This window comes from Festucalex cinctus, chromosome 8 (assembly GCF_051991245.1).
Source record: "Festucalex cinctus isolate MCC-2025b chromosome 8, RoL_Fcin_1.0, whole genome shotgun sequence".
Lineage (NCBI taxonomy): Eukaryota > Metazoa > Chordata > Actinopteri > Syngnathiformes > Syngnathidae > Festucalex > Festucalex cinctus.
This window is the reverse complement of record NC_135418.1, coordinates 25784398-25804002: the sequence shown is the minus strand read 5'-3', so window position 1 is coordinate 25804002 and position 19605 is coordinate 25784398. Positions and strand designations below refer to the sequence as shown.

General features: G+C 38.4%; 1 protein-coding gene and 1 long non-coding RNA gene across 10 annotated transcripts in view; one reads left to right on the top strand and one right to left on the bottom strand.

Moving 5' to 3' along the window:
* The window catches only part of rap1gapb (RAP1 GTPase activating protein b), a 94867-nt gene that overhangs the window by 51398 nt on the left and 23864 nt on the right, over nucleotides 1-19605 (top strand). For 4 of the 9 annotated variants that reach the window (XM_077530987.1, XM_077530984.1, XM_077530983.1 and 1 more), the window contains 3 exons: nucleotides 4509-4602; nucleotides 15503-15613; nucleotides 17400-17435. In XM_077530987.1, coding sequence (XP_077387113.1) covers nucleotides 15533-15613; nucleotides 17400-17435 — 117 coding nt within the window. In that variant the 5' untranslated portion in view covers nucleotides 4509-4602; nucleotides 15503-15532. Of the gene's footprint in view, nucleotides 1-2491; nucleotides 2542-4508; nucleotides 4603-15502; nucleotides 15614-17399; nucleotides 17436-19605 lie in introns of those variants that run through there. The other 5 variants (XM_077530985.1, XM_077530989.1, XM_077530988.1 and 2 more) reach the window with 4 other exon arrangements.
* LOC144024466 (uncharacterized) lies at nucleotides 5469-7120 on the bottom strand. Its single transcript, XR_013284776.1, has 4 exons — nucleotides 6934-7120; nucleotides 5860-5946; nucleotides 5743-5787; nucleotides 5469-5639 (listed from the first exon to the last, which is right to left on the bottom strand). It is a non-coding gene; the product is annotated as an uncharacterized LOC144024466 (long non-coding RNA).

Sequence of the window (19605 nt, the reverse complement as noted above, 5' to 3'; positions counted from 1 at the left end):
AACTGTGACGAAACCAGGAAGCCAGCGCTGACGCCGGACCTAACAAACAAACCTAACATGGCTGAATGGACGCTGCAATTAATTCTGTTCTCAGAGATTTACTCACCGTTACCTTGTTGAATGTTGAACAGCGAGAGGTGCTTCGTGCATTTCTAGCTGGTAAGATGTTCGTGCGTTCCCCCCTTTGACATGAACGGAGATGACATTTTCACCCGTGGCCGTGATTGGTTAAAACAAACGTGTAGAATGTCGCATCGTCCAATCAGCTCGAATTACTGTACAGAATGTCCCGCCTTTTCCCGACGAAATTACTGTGGAGTGGTACCAGGTGGATCTGTAATATCTATCCGGGTATTGCCAAGTTAAGTTTTCATCATATCACGGTACAATTCTATTGCATTGACACTGTAGCTTTTATTGCTTCCATCAAGGCCAGCGGTTTTTTTTTTTCTTTGAATGTTTCTGGACAGTTGGGGTTGAGTTGCTAGGCAACGCCTCAAGACCGATGCATGTGTGGATGGCAGCGAACAGGAATTTACACCCGTGAAAAATAAGCCGCGGATGGCTTCATTGGCCGGATGCGCAGCCAATGAAGATGTACGATTGAGCTCCTTGGCACCGGTCGTGTCTTCCGAGAGAGAAAAAGACATGCTGGATAAGTTCCTCTTCTATTTTATCACTCTCGGTTCTTGTGTGAAGTGAGAAGGCATGCACTATGAGTACAAGAAAACATTAATAACTCATGCCCAAAAAGATACGGGATTGTTGCACACATATTGACACAATAGCTCCATTCAATTGAGATTTTCTTAAAAGTATATGCACATTCTGTTCATCGCCGCCTGCAGAGAGTTTAATTAATTTGGCATCTTTCTATTTCATCACAAGAAGAGGAAGACTGCACGTCAATTCTCTACTCCATTGGATTATTAGCACAAAAGGCCTTTTTTTCCCCGCTGCATCCATTAGGACTTAATGGCTGCCATCATATTCATCCATGTAATTAGATGATTCCCTTCAGGAGTGCAAGTCGCATCTGCGGCGGCGTCAGGATTGTGACCAGATCTGTTGGGGTGCCGGGGGGTAATTAGTTGGCAATTACGGTTGTAATTTATCCATTATGAATGGTACAAGTGTCCGAATTGTCTTGGTACCAAGCGCTTCGTAGTGTTGCATCATCCTTTCTTAGTTGAAAGTCATGGTCAAGAGTGTAATTTTGTTACGGTTTTGTGATCCACGAATTCACTTTCAAGATCAAATTATAGGTGAAAATGTCAGGTTAGTAAAATGTCCACTAATCTTCAAGACTGACCCAGTAGTTCCTGAGATATAATGGTTCGAAGGAAGGTGGCCACGCCCCTTTTTTGCAGAAAATGCCAAAGTTCAACAGACCGTAGCTCCCAAACCCCTTCTCCGATTGAGCTGAAATTTGAGATTTAGTTTTGTATCATTACTATGAACAAGTCTACCAAATTTCATTAAAATCAAAATCTGTTTGGTTGGGGGAAACAAATTATTATTTAATTATTTTTTTTTGTGATTTGGCATGGAACCAAATGATGAAAGTGAATCTGTTCTGGAAGGCTGTTAATTTTGCTCTCGCATGATGAATTCTCGTGGTATTTGTGAGTTCACAAACTCCAAAGAATTCATGTTGTACCGCTCTCGTTGATTTCCACCGTTCGGACCAATCACAGAGCGACATTGTGTTAGGGGGCGGGATATGCAACTGTGACGAAACCAGGAAGCCAGCGCCGACGTAGGGGCTAACAAACGAACCTAACATGGACGAATGGACGCTACAATTAATTCTGTTCTTGCAGAATTACTCACCATTTCCTTGTTGAATGTTGAACAGCGAGAGGCGCTTCGTGCATTTAGCTGGTAAGATGTTCGTGCTTTTCCCCCCTTGGACAACGAAGACGAAATTTTCACCCATGGCCGTGATTGGTTAAAACAAATGTGTACAATGCCGCATCGTCCAATCAGCTCGAATTATTGTACAGAATGTTGCGCGTTTCCTGAGCAAATTTGGAGAGGTACCAGATGGCGTTGCGGAGAACTCCCTCGAGTGAAGCGCAATATCAATCTGGCTAGTGCCAGGTTAGAACGCTGTGGGCAGTCCACTCAACTCTCAACGGTCAATCAAATTGCAGTACCCGGAAAAATGGATGCTACATTGTCTAGCGCGCTATCATGTGTTAAATAACTCCTTTGTCTTGGTGGTTGCTCGGTCATCACGGTACTTTTCCATACCGTGACAACGAAGCGCTCTAAAGCGGACACGCCAATGAAAAGCCACACGCTGGCTCGTATATAATATAGCAGCACTCATCGTCACTCTTCCGTCTTTCCTTGCGTGGTATGATCACACGGTTGCCAACAAAGTGCTTTGTGCTGCCATCACACTCAAAAAAAAAAAAAACACACTTGTGGCGTTAATCCCTTTGACAGTTACTGAATACTATAATAAGTTTCCACTGCATTCCTCTTTGTCTTCATATAGCATCCTCACGTCAGGTGTCAAGATGGAGGTATTAGGTGTGTTATGGTTGGGTTGATCCTCTTATCTGTCTTGTACAACACACACAACAAACACAAAAACACTTGCAGCCTTCAGGGTGAGATTTGTCCGCCCCTGAACGGTGGTGGACTCGGGCTTGCTATCTGCAAGATTAAATCAGATTAAATTTAATTGATTGTAATTATGCGCAACAAAACGTGCCCACGTGGCACGCAGTGCTGGTAATAATAATGAGGATGACAAACAGTTTTGTTTGGAATGAAAACGGCTTCATATATAATATGTATTATTGGATTATCCGTATGATTATTAGTATGACTTCACCGGCCACACAAAGCCGTGGTGTTGTGCACCAAAACAACAGAAGGGGTGAAATATGACTTTTCCGACTGGTCCCATTGTTCTCTGTCGTCGCTTGGAAATTCTGCCCTCTGCTGCAGGTTTGTGAACAGCACGCGTGCGCAGATGGGTCACCACTTTGGCGCCAGTGACTGACTTGTTAGACGAAGTGTGAAATAATATTACTTGAGTCACCTGCTAATTCCGCACACAAGCACACTGGAGTGCTGCAAGAAGAAAATGGAAACGTTTCTATTTGGTTTCATTGGCCATTTAAAAAATAAATAAATATTCTGCCTCAATTTGACCCCTGCTGCAGCCTGACTTTTTTTCCATTTGTAAAAGCAAAGATTGAGGCTGTGTAGGGGGGGGGGGGGGGGGGGGAAACAATCAAAATCTCAATTGGATCCAGTTAAAGTGTGCTGCGGCTTCAACATTTTTTTTTTCTTTGTCCTTATATACAATAAAACATGATTTCAAACCCAGGAGGTGGTTGTTTATGATGGAGTCAATCCAATTTTTACTTTTTTTTTTTTTTTCAATTATATTAATGCGTTGAAGTTGCTATGGTAATGCCAAATGATTCAAACATTCAGTTAGCAACCAATCAGATTGATCTGATCTCGTCTCTGCACTGATCATGCCCACTATGAAGTATATATGGTGGTGCCTTGAGATGCAAGTTGAATTTGTTCCATGACAGCAATCGCAACTCAAAACATTTGCATCTCAAATCATCTTTTCTAATTCTAAAATGAATGAAAATGTCATTAATCCATGCAGGCCCCCGGCTTGCCCCCCCCCCCCCCTCCACAAAAAAAATAAAAAATAAAAATAAATAAATAAATACAATATGAATGTACTTTAACTTTCGTTATATATAAATATATATAAAATATTCTTGGTCTTGTTTTTTTTTCTGATGGAAGATCAGAGACAAAAAAAAAAAAAAAGTAATGATGTTGGAATGATGCCATAGCATTGCCTAAACATCAAAGCATTTACTTTGAGTTGATAGGGTGGCGTAATATCATGGAGATTGAGCTATTGCCAGATATGCTAATTATTCAAATTGAAAAATTTACGCGAGCAGATTACTCCAGACGTGTTTCGTTATCGAGTTCAGCTGTAACGAGTTTTGCTGGAGGATGAAAATTGCTGATGTTATTGCGAGCGTGGTGAATTTGAAATCTGATTGGTTAAAATAATACATCAACCACAACTGCATCTACTGGGCAGAGTAGATGCTGAAATGTGATTGGGCAGAAAAATAAAAAATAAATCACAATCCAGCAGTGCAGCCAAGAAAAATGCTATACGAAATGACGACACAATGGACTGTTGGTCGGGTAATTTCATACATTTTCATGCGACAAATAGAATTTAGGTCAGTCTTCCTCGGCCCAACTCAATAGTATGTACAACATATCTGGGCTACACCAACAGTCTGCTGCTATGCGAACCACTACACGACCAAATGGCTTGTGCAGAATTATTAATTTCTTCCTCTGACATCCCGGCTCAGATGACAGCATTTCTCAGCAGCCAACGGGCCATTTCCCAGGAAATTGCAGTTTGTTGTATCTTAAGTACAACCTATCAACACTCATAGTCCTAATCTCTCCTCCCCCCTTTATGCTCACAGGAAGCACGATGGAAGGATCCCTCGCATCCCCGATGAAGTAGAGCGCTCACTCCAATATTCCGGTCCACTGCTGCCTTTTCCCGCTATCTCGCAGGTAAGACATCCTGGGATTTCATCAATCACAAACAGGAAATGGCGCTTGCCACAAATACCAACAACAACACCGTTTTTCGATGCATTTTTTTTAATGTTTGCTGGAAAACGGCCATTGGTGTTGTTCATACTACATTACACCAATAGGTGTTTTATAGTTAATGCAGAGTTTTTGTAATTGTGACTTTATGTTCCTGCCATTTCGCATAGTAATGCAAACGTAATGCATTCAGTCATACGTTTTTTCAGAAAAGAAAATTGGCTATGGAGCATAAGTTGGGTGTTCGACAGGAATTCTGCCTAAAATGAATCTGATTAGTCGATTAATCGAATCAAAAAATAGTCTATAGTGACAGCACTGGGTACAAGTTCATACAACATATAATTTTTTGCATACTATTGACATAAACAGTCTGTTTTTAAAATGAATGAATTATAAGTTCACCACTAGATGGCACTAGGGATCACTGAATGTCCCTTTAAAAGCCCATCTCTACAAATTTCCACAAGGGCCATTTTAGATTTAATGGTGCAACGTCCCGTGTTTTGTTTACGTTGGGAACTGGTTGCGCAAGTCCACTTTCTATGACACTAACAGATTTAAAATAAATGTAGGAACTCAAAAACGTTTAAATTACAGGTCTCAAACTCCAGTCCTGCATGTTTTAGAGGTTTCCTTTCTCAAACACACCTGATTCATCAGCAAGCTCTGCAGGAACCTGATAATGATCCTCATTATATGATTTAGCTGTGTTTGAGGAGAAAAACCTCTAAAACATGCAGGACTGCAACCTGCTACATAATGACAGTATGCCATGTGGGTGTGTCCAAGGAATTCTGCATAACAACAAGTGACAAACGTAACGCGAGCAAGTAAAATAATCCCTGTCAGTTTTGCTTTATTCTCATTTTTCATAATTATAGCTTTTTATTGTTTGCATGGCTTAGTAGTACATTTCAATCAGACGTCAAGTAATTCTTCTAGACGCGCAAGTTGGCACAACGTAGCCCCCATTCTTCTTGACACAAAACAGTAGACTGTTGATAAACGCAGATGAATGAAGCCAGATGGTTACAATAAAGCACTTTTCACAGCAGGGACATCATGAATAAATGTGAATAAATGACTAAAAGGATGCACCTGTCAGTTGTTGGCACACTGGAATGACTTGTTTGAGAAGAGGCCCTGAAAAGAAAAAGTTGTTTTTATGCAAACATAGTGTGTGATTTCTACAGTATTAGCAAAATACAAACCCACATGGTAGCTTTGGGGTACACAAATACGGACAATCAACTACCATTTCTGCAACCGTTCTTTGCAGTTGAGCGGCTGCATCAAAGCCTTCTGTATGTAAAAAAACAAACAAACAAAACGTATAAATACGTCTTTGGGACACTTAGAACATTAAAAAAAAAACTATTTATTCGTTATTGGGAGTAAATGAGTTAAGAGCATTTCATTTTATTTTTTTCCCCTCCTCGAGTTGTTAGTAAAATGGTCGTTGCCCAACTAGTGTAAATGTTCAACATCTTCAACTGGTTGAGTGATCAATAGTGTCCTAAAACGCTCAGATTCTTCTGTCTGCTTTGCAAGTATCACGAGTCTCAGCGCTTAAAAAAACAACAACATTTTCTCTAGCCTCAAGCATTTGTTTTCAAGAGAAATCCAGATATTTTTTTTCTTTTTCAGTGAGTCATTGCCGTTCTAACCCGCAGGTCTTACATCCGGGTGAAAGGTGGCACGCATGCCCCCCTCGCCCACTCCGCCATCGCGTAAGTGTGTGTGGCAGACGTTCGTAGTGTCTGACAGGGTCTGCGCACTCTGTCAAAGGCTTGTGAGATAAATATAGACGTTCGCGCTCTAAGTCAAAGCATAGGAGGCGTATTCTTTCCGTCTCACCGCATTGAAAATAGAATAAAAAAAAAGAAAAGAAAATGTACAGGTTGTGCGGAAAGTCACTGTGCACTTTAATTTTTATGTAACAGACATACGATGCAATACAATATAGAACTGCTAGCAAGATTTGAATGTAGCCTTACAAACATGACCATTTATGATGTCATACGATACGATTATGAACGTGCGGAGTTGTGATAACTAGTCACAGAGAACACATTTAACAAAATAGCAGCGCTAGCAATACTAAGCTAACGTTGTCACTGTAAACAAGCTGATGTTAGCTATAGCTGCTATCTCAGCTGCCTATCTAAGGTCCATTCACTCTAATTCTTTTTTGCTAGTCATTTGTTAGCAAATGAGGTATGAGCATTTTTTAAACATGTTTGCTCTATTTTGAGATTTTCTCATGTAAAATATGTGGTTGGGACTCACCGGCATATGTGATTTGAAAAGCAACTAGTTGTTCGTCTCCATGGAGATTTGCATGGTTTGTGGCTGCTGCTCACCAATCAAGTTTGTCTTTTAATCAGTTTCACCTTGTAAACTGATGAAAGGCTTTTTTTCTGTTGCTTGCTTTGGAGCGAAAAGCTTTTGATGCACCAATCGAGCCTAACATGACAGAAAGATTGTTTCTCTAAAAAAATGGCAGACACTTAAAAGGAACTCAAAAAGCGAGTGAAGATGAAGTTTGAAGTTTGAAGTTTGAAGTTTGAAGTTTATTGAACATATGCACATATACACGTATAATTATATAAACACAAAGTTAAAAGTAAAAAAAATAAAATAAAATAAAATAAAAGAAACATCCAATAAATATCTATGTATATGTTCAAGGGAGTAGGAAGAAGTTGAAAACTTATCCAGTCCTACCCCTTATTCTTCATATCCTATCACTTATTTATAATAAATTACATTTTTAATAAAAGAAAATATAATGCTACTCGTATAAAAAAATAAATTAAAAATAGAAATAAAAATACACTAGTAACACACATATATACAAATTTCATTACACTCATATTAATACATCAAAGAAAAATAAGTAAATGAATAAATCATTTCTACAATCTTCTTAACTTATATCTGATTTAAATAATAATATTGAATTTTACTTTTAAACATTCTTTTAAATTCAACAAGTGAATTACATCTTTTCAGTTCGGTTCCCAAGTTATTCCACAAATTAACTCCTTTAACGGAGACACACCTTTGCTTAATATTTGTTCTTGTTTTGGGTTTTTTGTATACACTTGTACCCCTTATATCATAAGGACAGTTTCTAATTTCAAACAACTTTTGAGTACTGTGGCAGAGTAGATTATTGTATACTTTATACATTATTTGTGCTATTTTAAACTCAACCAAGTCATAAAATTTCATTGTATTTAATTTAATAAATAGTGGATGTGTTGATTCTGTATATTTTGATCTATTAATAATCCTTATGGCTCTTTTTTGCAATTTAAAAACAGTGTCAGTATTTGTTTTATATGTGTTTCCCCAAATTTCCACACAATAGGTCAAATATGGTAATAATAATGTATTATATAATGTATATAGTGAATTCATGTTCAGGACCTCCTTGGTTTTATAGAGTATCCCTATGATTTTTGACATTTTCCTTTTAACATTTTCTATGTGTGGTTTCCAACATAATTTATCATCAATAACTACTCCAAGGAATTTATTTTCATACACCCTTTCTATTTCAATTAAATTCACCCTAATTTTAACTTGATGAGTGATTGGTCTAGTACCGAAAACTATGAACTTGGTTTTATTTAAATTTAATGATAATTTATTCATATCAAACCAATTTTTTATTGTACTTAATTCATACTCCACAGTAGTCAGAAGCTGCTTCAAGTTGTCTCCAGAACAGTAGAAAGTTGTATCATCCGCAAACAAGACACTCTTGAGTATTTTCGAGACACAACAGATATCATTCATATACAATATAAATAATTTAGGGCCCAGCACAGACCCCTGAGGAACTCCATGAGTAATCTTCAATTGTTTTGAATTTGTATTTTTAAACTGCACATACTGATATCTATCATCCAAATAACTTTTTATCCATTTATATGCTAAGCCTCTTATACCATATTTCACTAATTTATTCATTAATATAGAATGGTCTATGGTGTCAAATGCTTTCTTTAGATCCATAAATATCCCAACAGTAAATTTTTTATTGTCTATGTTGGTAGCTATTTCCTCTACAAGTTCCATGACTGCCATTGAGGTGGTCCGTTTTTCTCTAAAACCGTACTGATATTCATTCAAAATCTTATGTTTCTCAATAAAATTATCCAGTCTATATAAAAATAATTTTTCTAGAATTTTTGAGAACTGTGGCAACAATGATATTGGTCTATAATTACTAAATATATGTCTATCACCACTTTTGTAAATAGGAATTACTTTTGCTATTTTCATTTTTGATGGAAATATACCAGTTTGGAAAGACAAATTACAAATATATGTAAAAGGTTTTACAACATATTCTATAATACTTTTTACCAGTGTCATATCAATATTAAAATAGTCGGTAGACTTTTTATTTTTTAATGTTTTTACAACATTTAATACTTCAATATCATTAACACCATTTAAAAACATAGTGGATGAATTATTTACAACGTACTTATCTATTTCATGTTTATTTCTTGTCTCTGGAATTTCATTTGCCAAATTTCTACCCACATTAACTAAATATTCATTGAAGTTATTGACTATGTCTGAAATTTTATCGATTACACTGTTTTTATCTTTTATAAAATATTCTGGATAATTTATTTTTTTAGATCTATTTTTAATTACATCATTTAGTATTTTCCATATTTCTTGCATATTGTTTTTATTCTGCTCTAGTAATGCATGGTAATGATCTTTCTTCCTTATACGTATAATATTTAATAATTTATTTTTATAGGTCTTATACTTTGTTTCAGATTCCATAGTTCTTGTTTTAAGAAATCTTTTATATAAAATATTTTTCTTTTTACATGCATTTTCTATCCCCTTTGTCATCCATACCTTATTTGGACCTTTATACTTCCTTTTAATTTGAACTATTGGACAGTGTTTATTGTATAAAAAGTTAAATGTTGACTGGAATTCACTATATGCAGTGTTAGGATCGTTTTTTGAATAGACTTCAGACCAGTTATGCTTTTCTAGGTCCAGCTTAAAGGCAGCCATGGACCTAGGTGTTGTTAATCTTTTTTCAATTGTGTAAGTTGACGGCTTCATAATTTTTTTTTCAAAATAATCATGAAGAACTGCAAAGACCGGAAGATGATCACTTATATCATTAATAAGGAGTCCACTTTCTATTTTAAAATCTATTTTATTTATAAATATATTATCTATTAGTGTAGCTGTATCAATTGTTATTCTACTTGGTTTCGTAATGACAGGGAATAAACTGTTACTATACATCATATTTATAAAGTCGGTTGTTTTCTGGTGTCCATTAGGATTTAACAGGTCAATGTTAAAATCACCACACATTATTCGCGTTTTTTTTTTGGCAAGTTTGGCACCCGGGTGGAAATTTACTTCACTTATTCTCTGTTTTTGTTCGCACAAAATGCTTGAGAAAGTATATTGTCATACAACAAAATTATTTTACCCTTCATTTCCTTGTTACTCTATTTACATTTCCATGGCGGCACGTTGTAATTTTGTCAACAAACCACTTCAGTGAAGCACGGTTTCAGCAATGAAATCAAAAGAGGAAATTGTATTCCAACAATTGATGGAAAAAATAAATAAATGCACAGTTGCATTTGCAAAGCAAAATAGGATGGTCATGGTGTTTACAAGTACTGACAATGCTTAGCACTTTCTTCCCTGCCTCGGGAAATCACACTCTATTTCCCTACAATCTGCATTTGTGGTGAAGAAATATAGGACATTGAAACTCTTCAGTTCTTCCAGTTCATCTCTAAACGTTTATCTTTTGTTTGAATTTCTGCTGCAGCCCATTGTGGCTACCTACATTCATACCTTGGGGAAACCACACACTCTACTCATTTCCCCACCAGCTCTGTTGGTTGCAATATGGGATATTGCAGTATTTACGATCAACTTCTCCACTTTACTTACGTTGGTATCTGTCTGAATTTCTTTTACTTCCTGGTGACTCATTCCATTCATTTTTCTCACCATCTACAATGATCACAACTTCTTCATTTTAAGCGTGTCTGTAATCAAAGCTCTCTTACGTTTTTATGTTTTGTGTCAATTCTTACGAAAGCTATGTTGGCAACGCTAGCGCTAACTTTGCCTGTCATATGCTTGGTTTGTCAATATTCATCGTAGTGGATGGAATTCCCCCCCCAAAATGCATTTTTTATGTGTTGCTTCTGATTGCATTTTGTTTAGGAGCAAGCTCGTTGCCGATGCCCACTCCCAAGCGGTGACGCTCCCTCAGTCAGTCAACAGAAGAGTGAATGAAATAATACTTTGCATTGAGGATCGTCTCCTTTACACTTCTCTAATGCGTACATGTTCCATTTGAAATCGAGCATGTGGAAGTGGCTCGTGCGGGCCCACCCCACGCATTGACCGCACTAAGGTATAAACTGCAGTCGATTGACTTGGCAGCAGTAGCTTGGTGAAGCCATTCAGACCTCTGCAGCCATTGATTGACTCTCTTTGAAGTCTGCTTTTCATTCGAGGCTGAGACGAACTCTGAAAGCATCAATGAGGTACTAGGGGAGAAGATGTATTGCTTCAGAGGCGAAACATTTGCATGTTTGCCTAAGGAAATGAAAGGGGGAAAAAAAAAGGCTGTGCTCCGTTGTGTGGACTTAATGAACTCGTGGAGCAGTGCAGTCGAGGTTCATGGATATTTATGCCCTTTCCTTTTTTTTTTTACACGTCTGCATGCTGTGATTTTTGGCGGGCGCTGAGGCGAAGGCCGCCAGTCGGGCGGCGGTGCCGGTTAATAAGGCGACGCTCCGCGATGAAGAGATCTCGGGCTTTTTAAAACGGTGGCGGCTCTTCCAACAATGCGAGTCCTCGATGTTTGTCTTCTCAGTCACACTGCTGTGCAACTTCAACTTGTGCTTTCAAGTTTTTTTTATTTTTTTTTATTTTATGAGAGCTTGAGAGTGTGCGAAACTTGTGGCATCATCTTCAAGTTGATTTTGGAAAATATTTATTTATTTATGTATTTATGTATTTATTTATTTAGTTTGTGGGTAAAATAAACCCCATACCACCACATTGATAAAAGAGCCATATTATACATTCTTTGCTTGATACTGCTGTATTATTGTCCAATTATTCAACATCCATTATATTCAATGTCATTTCACATTAAGTTTTTTCAATTTGATTCCATATTTTCACTGACAACATTCATTCATGGCATTCAGCATGACATTCGTCAATCTCGTTACACAACATTTCAAGATTTCCACACGTCAGATGTAGCTCAGTGGTTGGAGCAGGTGAGCGGTTTCCTTTTTCCAACATTATTTCTGGTGAGGAGGGGAAAAATATTGCTTTTTTTTTATGACTGACACTTGAAGTCAATACCTACCAGCCGCAGGAGGACGACAACATTGTATTTGGCCGAGGTACATGCTGCTTAATCAACACTACCAGACAGTTTTTCAATCTCAACCCTTCAGGGGTTTGTTTTCCTTCTTCTTTGTTTACAGAAGCCCCCTAGTGGTTTGAATAGCAGATTTTTTGAAGAATCTGCTTGGCCTAAGGTCACGTCTCTGTTATTATCCCCAGGTGGCATCACTGAAGGAAATTTTGCAGAGTATTAGTTTTTCTGGTGCTGACGTGGTGCTTTTTTGTTGTGTACATTTTTATTTTTCCACTAAAAAGTCACAAGGGTGTTCATTTACCGTATTTTTCGGATTATAAGTCGCAGTTTTTTTTTCATAGTTTGGCCGGGGGTGCGACTTATACTTTGGTGCGACTTATGTGTGAAATTAACACTATTATATCATTTCACATGTTATTTTCACACTAAACCGCAAGAGGGCGCTCTAGGCCTGTGTTGATAAGTTCAACATTGCCGGTAGAAGAGGAAGCGGCCATCGTCTACCTCCCGAGTTGGGGGAGTTGTTTAAAAGTGACGCCGAGGATGAAGATTTCATTGGATTTAGTGATTTGGAGTGAAACTGATAGTTTGGTAAACTTGTTAGCATGTTCTTTATGCTAGAGTTATATGAATAACTTGTAGTGATGGGAACATAATTCACCCACGGAACGTTGGGACGAAGGGAGAGTTCCGGGTGGGAAGGTTTTGTTATGTGGAAAAGGGGAGTTAACCTGTTAGCTTCTAGCTGAGTGGGGAGTTGCTGTTAAGACCTCGGAAGCTGATGTCAATAAAACGCCAGCCTTTGGCTCCGTGCTTCAACACTCGGCCTCCGACTCCCGTCACTGCTCTCCACAAACTCTTAATATGTTACGTCGTTAACTGACTTTACCAGGCATGTCAGTCATGTAACGTTAGTATACCGTACACTTATTCAGCCTGTTGTTCTCTCTTTTATTTTAATTTTAAATTGCCTTTCAAGATGACATGTATGTTTTTGGTGTTGGATTTTACCAAAAATGCGACTTATACTCCAGTGCGACTTATATATGCTTTTTCCTTCTTAATTATGCATTTTTTTGACTGGTTCGATTTATAATCCGGAGCGACGTATAATCCGAAAAATACGGTAATCGCACAAAGTTAGGGATACAGTAGACCCCTATTATTTGCGGTGGGAATTTGAATGAGAGTCTGCAATTATCTTGCATTCGTCTCATTGAAGTTTGCGCCGCTCTCCCATTCATTTTCAAGCCCTGCACGAATATGTAACGTACATGGTCAGGATGTATGCTCTTGGCGGCAAGCGGCCTTGCGGGCTAGGAATGGGCTCGCGATATCATCTGGCGGCTGCCAGTGTGACTGAGTAGGAGAAGTCCCCGCTCTCGCTCGCTCTCGCTCACTCTCGTCATATGAAGTGAAAGTGATGGCAGCTCAGTCTAGGATCATGTCGCGTACTGACACGGAGATGGAAAGAGACGGCTGTGGATGTCTGGATCCAGTCGCTCAGTAAAACAGCAGCACCAAAGCACGTAGATTGGATTGGAGATTTACCCGCATGTAAGCCGTATTTAGGGCCGTCACAAGCAAATCTTTTTGGAATCGATTATCCTATTGATTATTTAATTACTTGGAATTTGTTGATCTGTACTCCATGCAGCTCTGCGTACCTTTTGGCTTTGACACGGTAGTGGTGCTACACACTGTTGCATGACAGTGTATGCCTCAGAGCGTTTCAGGCAGTTTTAGTCCACTGGTTAGGCTCCAGCCCTCATTTGAAAGTGGCTCTGGATCCTCGCTGAGCTTTGCTGATTATGTCATGGGAAGACAGGTATGATGTCATGAGTAGGGATGTAATAATATTCGAACATCACGATACGATATTATCATGATATCAAGGTCGCGATACGATAATTATCACAATATTGTGGGGAGGTTGGCGATCCAAAAAAAAGGTCACAATATTAATATAATATTATTAAAAAAAAAAAAAAGAGCTCATACTAAAAAAAAATCACACAATATTGTGCTTTTGTACATTACAGCAATGAAAAATATTCCATTATTAAAAATATATAAATATAATATATATATTGAGGCACTTTCTAATGCAAGCACATATATTCCCCTTCGTCTGACTATTAGTGTGGATTTTAAACATAGAAGGGCCAAAACATGCCTTGTGAAAATTAAACTGCACTAAAAAGCTAACCACCAGGGGGTGCTAGAACTGCACAAATGGAAATTCGCCCGTGTTTGTTTTTATTTTTTAACAAATGTGCTCTGCTTTCACTGTCAAGACATGACGACGACAATATATTGTGGCAGTTTTAATATCGCGATATCACGATATTGGCGTTACTTCCATCCCTAGTAATCAGTAGTGCAGAAGAGCAAGCTCACTCACACATTTTCATCTACAGGAAGTGGATAGGACCCAACTATTCTTTGGAAGGATGTAAAAAGTTTAAACATTTTACATAACATTCCCCATTTAATAGAATGACATCATCATTACCTTTTGAATTGAATGAAATAAAATTTAAAGGAAAAGTAAATAAAAAGATTTAGACCTTTTGTTTCTAACATGGAGCATTGCAAAGACTTCTCTCTCTGACCTTCAGGGCCGATAACTAAAACCTCCGTTTTCCTGGTTTGGTTGTCGCGTTTGGATAATGCAGTTTAAACGGGAAAGCATGAAAAAGTATTGGGCCTAAACTTGAACCTTGGGGAACCCCACATTTAATTCCATGGGTTCTGTCTTTTTCAAGTTTTTCAGTTGTGCGTTTGTGGGCGGGTTTTATTTTCATGTTGTATTTTGGATGTTTTAATTGCACAGCACTTTGAGTTGCATTTTTTTATACATGAAAAGAGTTAGGCCTACTGTAAATAAAGTTTCAAAAATATAATTCCCCCTTTGCAAACACCTGTTACATGAAATCAGCATGCAAACATTGCAACATCAGGCTGAACAACATGATGTTGTGGTAATTAAGTTTGAGAGACGACTACCATTTTAACTCATTCACTGCCTTTGACGGAAAAAGACGTCAAATGATGCAATGCATTTTTGCTGGGCTGGCAGTGAATGTGTTAAGAGGCCCCTTTTGTGCGTGCTGCAGAGAGGAAGATGAATGTTCCCGTATTGTGATTCAACAAAAACGAGAAGCGCGTAGAATTTGGTGTGTGCGTGTGTGTGTATGTGTGTGCGTGTAAAGCATCTGACATTTTGTTCCTCCCTTCCTTCAACTTCCCGCAGTGCAAGTGCGCGTACTGTACTGCAAAAAGAGGAAGGAAGTGGAATCCCATCCTCACATTTTCAACGGCAACGTTTTGCTCCTCACACGCCAACGCGTTTCTCCGATTCAAATCTCCTCCTGCTTTTTTTGTTTGTTTGTTTTTTTTGTTTTTTTTGTTTGTTTTGATCGACAGACTTTTAGCGCTCCCCGTCGTTGCGCGACCATGATGACGAACACCTTCTCGTACGCGCTGCTCCACAGCGCCCCCCGCAGACCGCTGCTCAACAGGAGATGCCTGAGCGATGTGAGTATGATTTTTTTTTTTTTTTTTTTTGCCCCCTCAAAGATTGGCAGGCAACTGCTGTTTCCAGATGAGACGTTTCGGCTCTTGTTTTGTCTGACCTCCTCCGGGGAGAGAGCATTGTGCTTGTGGTTCACTGGTCGGTGTAGCGGGAGGGTTGTGGGGAGGGGCATTGAGGTCAACCTGGGCACCACATTTGGGGGCTGGGAGTGGGCGCAAAATGTCTTAAAAGAAGATAAAGTTGGAACTTTATACTTTATTTGATCAAATCTGACCTTCTAATACAGTGTTTACCATCCATTATTGAGCCAAAACAAATATTTTACATTAGAATAACCTCATGAAAAAAGTATTTACACGAAATAATGATCTAGACTCAATTTGATCTGCGCCTGATAAGTTGAACACAAAATATTATTCTGTTGTATGAATGGCACCAAGCCTCTCCCCATCGTCCAGCCCCCCCCCCTTTTTTTTTTTTTTTTTTTTTTTTTTACAGTAACTTAACTTTGAACAGCTGTTAGCTTTGATTTTTATTTTAGAATGAGGTATCTATCAATTTGTTGTGTACATTCTAAAAACGGGTAAAAAAACAAAACAAAACAAAACATCTATGTGTCAAAAATGGACTGATCCTCTACTTGGGTCAATTTAACCCAAATTTGGGTAAAAAAAAAAAAAAGAAATTAAGATTGGGTCCTTTTGTATCAAACAACATTTGGCCCTCGACAAATATGAATTTGACACCCCTGGTATAGTCCATTTGCTAACCAAAGCAGCAGTACCAAAGCATGCAAACATTGTCAGATGAATTCAAGTATGGGTAATGGCGACGGCTTCTTTAACCACCTTAGTGTTCCGGTAAATGCGATCGCGAGCACTGCAATCATTAATACTCAAACTTTTTTTTTTTTTTTAAGATGTCTACCCATCAAAAAAGGGTGTAAAACCAGTAGTGGTATGCACATGTATGCTTGATGTGTGCTTGTGTGTATGTGTATGCATGTGCGTTTGGCCCGCCCCCGCGATGGCCCTTAGTAAATTTAAGATGTCATGTGGAAACATCAGCCTGGCATTTCAGTCCACTTGTGTTACATGGTGAACAAATAGGCCTGAGTACACAACAAGCATTAGGCCAGATGTGCGAGCCTTTAACGTGTGTACGCCTCGTACGAACACTCTTGCATATACTCTATAATTAAATGTATGTGACCATTTTTGGGAACTCGTTTATGAAGAAAGGCTATAGTTAGTAGGGATGTAACGATATCCAAACATCACGATACGATATTATCACGATATAAAGGTCATGGTACGATAATTATCACGATATTGTGGAAAGGTTGGCGATACTAATAAAGGTCACAATAAAAAAAACAAAAAAAAACAACAACAAAATCCCACAAAATAGTGCTTATGTAAATTACAGCAATGCTTATAAACAACCGACATTCTCTAATAAGACTTAATACACATAATAACATACTGTAATTCCTTACCGGGGATTGTTAATAAACAGGCCTGTTTAACACATTTTGGTAATTTCAAAAGTATCCTCCGCCTAATTGCTTGTCAAATGATGGGTTTATTTTATCCCCGAAGAGCTGCTTGTTTACAACGTTCAAGAGCGCAGGGATAACTCAAAACATGACATTTTTAAAGAGTCGAGAGATTTCCAAATAAGGTGTTTGTGTTGAGTGAAGACCAGTGGGAAATGATATCAAAAACAAGTCTAAAGGAATCCTCTGTGTCAACTCTTCCCCCCCCAACCCCCCCACCCCCACTTCAGACCTCGGACCTGTTTGCCATGATCGAGCGGATGCAGGTACCGTTAAGTGGCTTTTCTCCGGCTGAACCACGGCACTTCCTCTAGCTATAATCAAACGCCTTTCTCTGAATTTCACGCCACAAAATGCAATTTATTTCTCCCTTGATGCGCCAGCCTGCCTTTCCTGCTCTTTTGGTATTCCGGACAACCTGCAGCTGCAACGTTTTATGCGTCACTGTAACTCTCAATTTGCCTTTCATGTGTGTTTCTGTATTTGCTGGCTTCAGCCTTTTGCTGCCTTGCTTTTGTTGTGATTGCAATCACTCGTATGGACTGCAGTTGTCCATGATACCGTTGGCATTTCTTTTCACGTTTTAGCATCCACTTTGTTGATAAAAACTGCACGGCGAAAGGGTTCAAAGTTGGTGAAAAGTGATGAACTTTGTGTGATGCATTCTTCGGGGGTCAATAATCTCAACAGATAGAAGAGTAAAAGAGTCAATGACAACAAATGTGAGTCGCATACAGCAGTTCCTTGTTTTTATTTTTTTCACGATGCAAAGTGAAGGAGAATGCGAAGGACATCTCTTGAAGCACCCCCCCGTTCCATTTTGCTTCATCTTGCCCCACTGAACGTGATCCATAAAGAACTGCAACGGTGCTGACGTGAGAATCTCGACAGGCTCAATGACACGTGCATCCTGAAATGAGTAGAGCGCATGATTGCTACACAAATATTACAATATACATCCTGGCTATCCATCTCTACGTTTGAAGGTGATCGATTGAGAACTGTGAGTGCTTTGGATGCCGACTAGAAACCCCATATGGAGGACCCTTATCTCCTTCCATTGAAGGTAATCAATTAAATCATTCACTGCCAATGACAACTATAGACGTCAAAAATCCAAGCAAACGGCCAGTGTTAATTTTGGAAAAAAATAAAAATAAATTAAAATTTTAATAAAAAAAAAAAAAGAATTTTCAATGTAGTTTTATAGTCTTCTGACTAAATTTAATTAAAGCCTTAGTCATAACTTAGTCACCTAATTGTATTTGAGTTTTAATCCAACTTTAGTTGACAAAAATAAGGAGCAATTGACTTCTGGAGGTCGAGACCCAGTTTGTGGTCTCAGTAAGACCAAGACCAATCACTATGCACAATGGTAGCACTTAGCAATGAAATTGTTGTCATCTTTGTTATTAATAACAATGAGGATTAATAACTATGAATGAAAACAATGAATGACTAAAACTAAATTCACATTTCTTGTCAAAATTTGCACTGGCTGGATTGGATTTTTGACGTCTATAGTCGTCATTGGCAGTGAATGAGTTAAGAATTGTGACTGCTCGAGCACTGACGAGAAACAGGGCTAAGTGATAATATCCATCCTGGAATGAATACAACACATGAATGTCACGCATCAGTGTATTACATTGCATTCTATCGAAGTTTTAAAGTGATTGAGGATCGAGTGCCGAATAGAATTCTCTGGGACAGATCTGGTAAGTTGCATAAAGCAGTTGCATGTTTTACTGTGCAAGGTGAAGGGAAGGAAATGGGGAAAAGAGAGATAAAGGAAGTGCCATCTTCCTTCACTGAAGGTGATCAATTAAAAATTACGACTCCTGCCGTGCTGACAAGAAGCCGCCATGAACTCAATGACACGTAAATCCTGAATGGAGTACACCATATAAATGCCACAGCAACATCAGTCAATAGCCATTATGTATTTCATTACATCGTGTCGAGCTGTTTCTAAGTTTTGACGGCGATTAATTGAGAATTATGACGAAAGCGCCGAAAAGAAAAGTCTATAGGAGAACCTGTGAGCTGCAATACTGCAGTTCCATGTTTTGTTGTTCGCTATGCAAAGTGAAAGTGAAAGAAAGGGATGTCTCCTGAAAACATCCCCATTCCATTTTTTTTTCTTCTCCCATTAAAGGTGATATTTTTTATTACCATTGCTGGTATGAGCTGCTGATGTCATGTTACTTAACTCATTTACTCCCAATAACGGATAAATACGTTTTGTTTTTGTTTTTTTTATGTTCTAAGTGTCCCAAAGACGTATTTATACGTTTGTTTTTTGTTTTGTTTTTTATGCTAGAGCATACAGAAGGCTTTGATGCAGCCTCTCAACTGCAACGAACGGTTGCAGAAATGGTAGTTATTACACAAACGGCCAGCAGGTGGCAGCAGAGCAAAGGAGATCAACCAGGG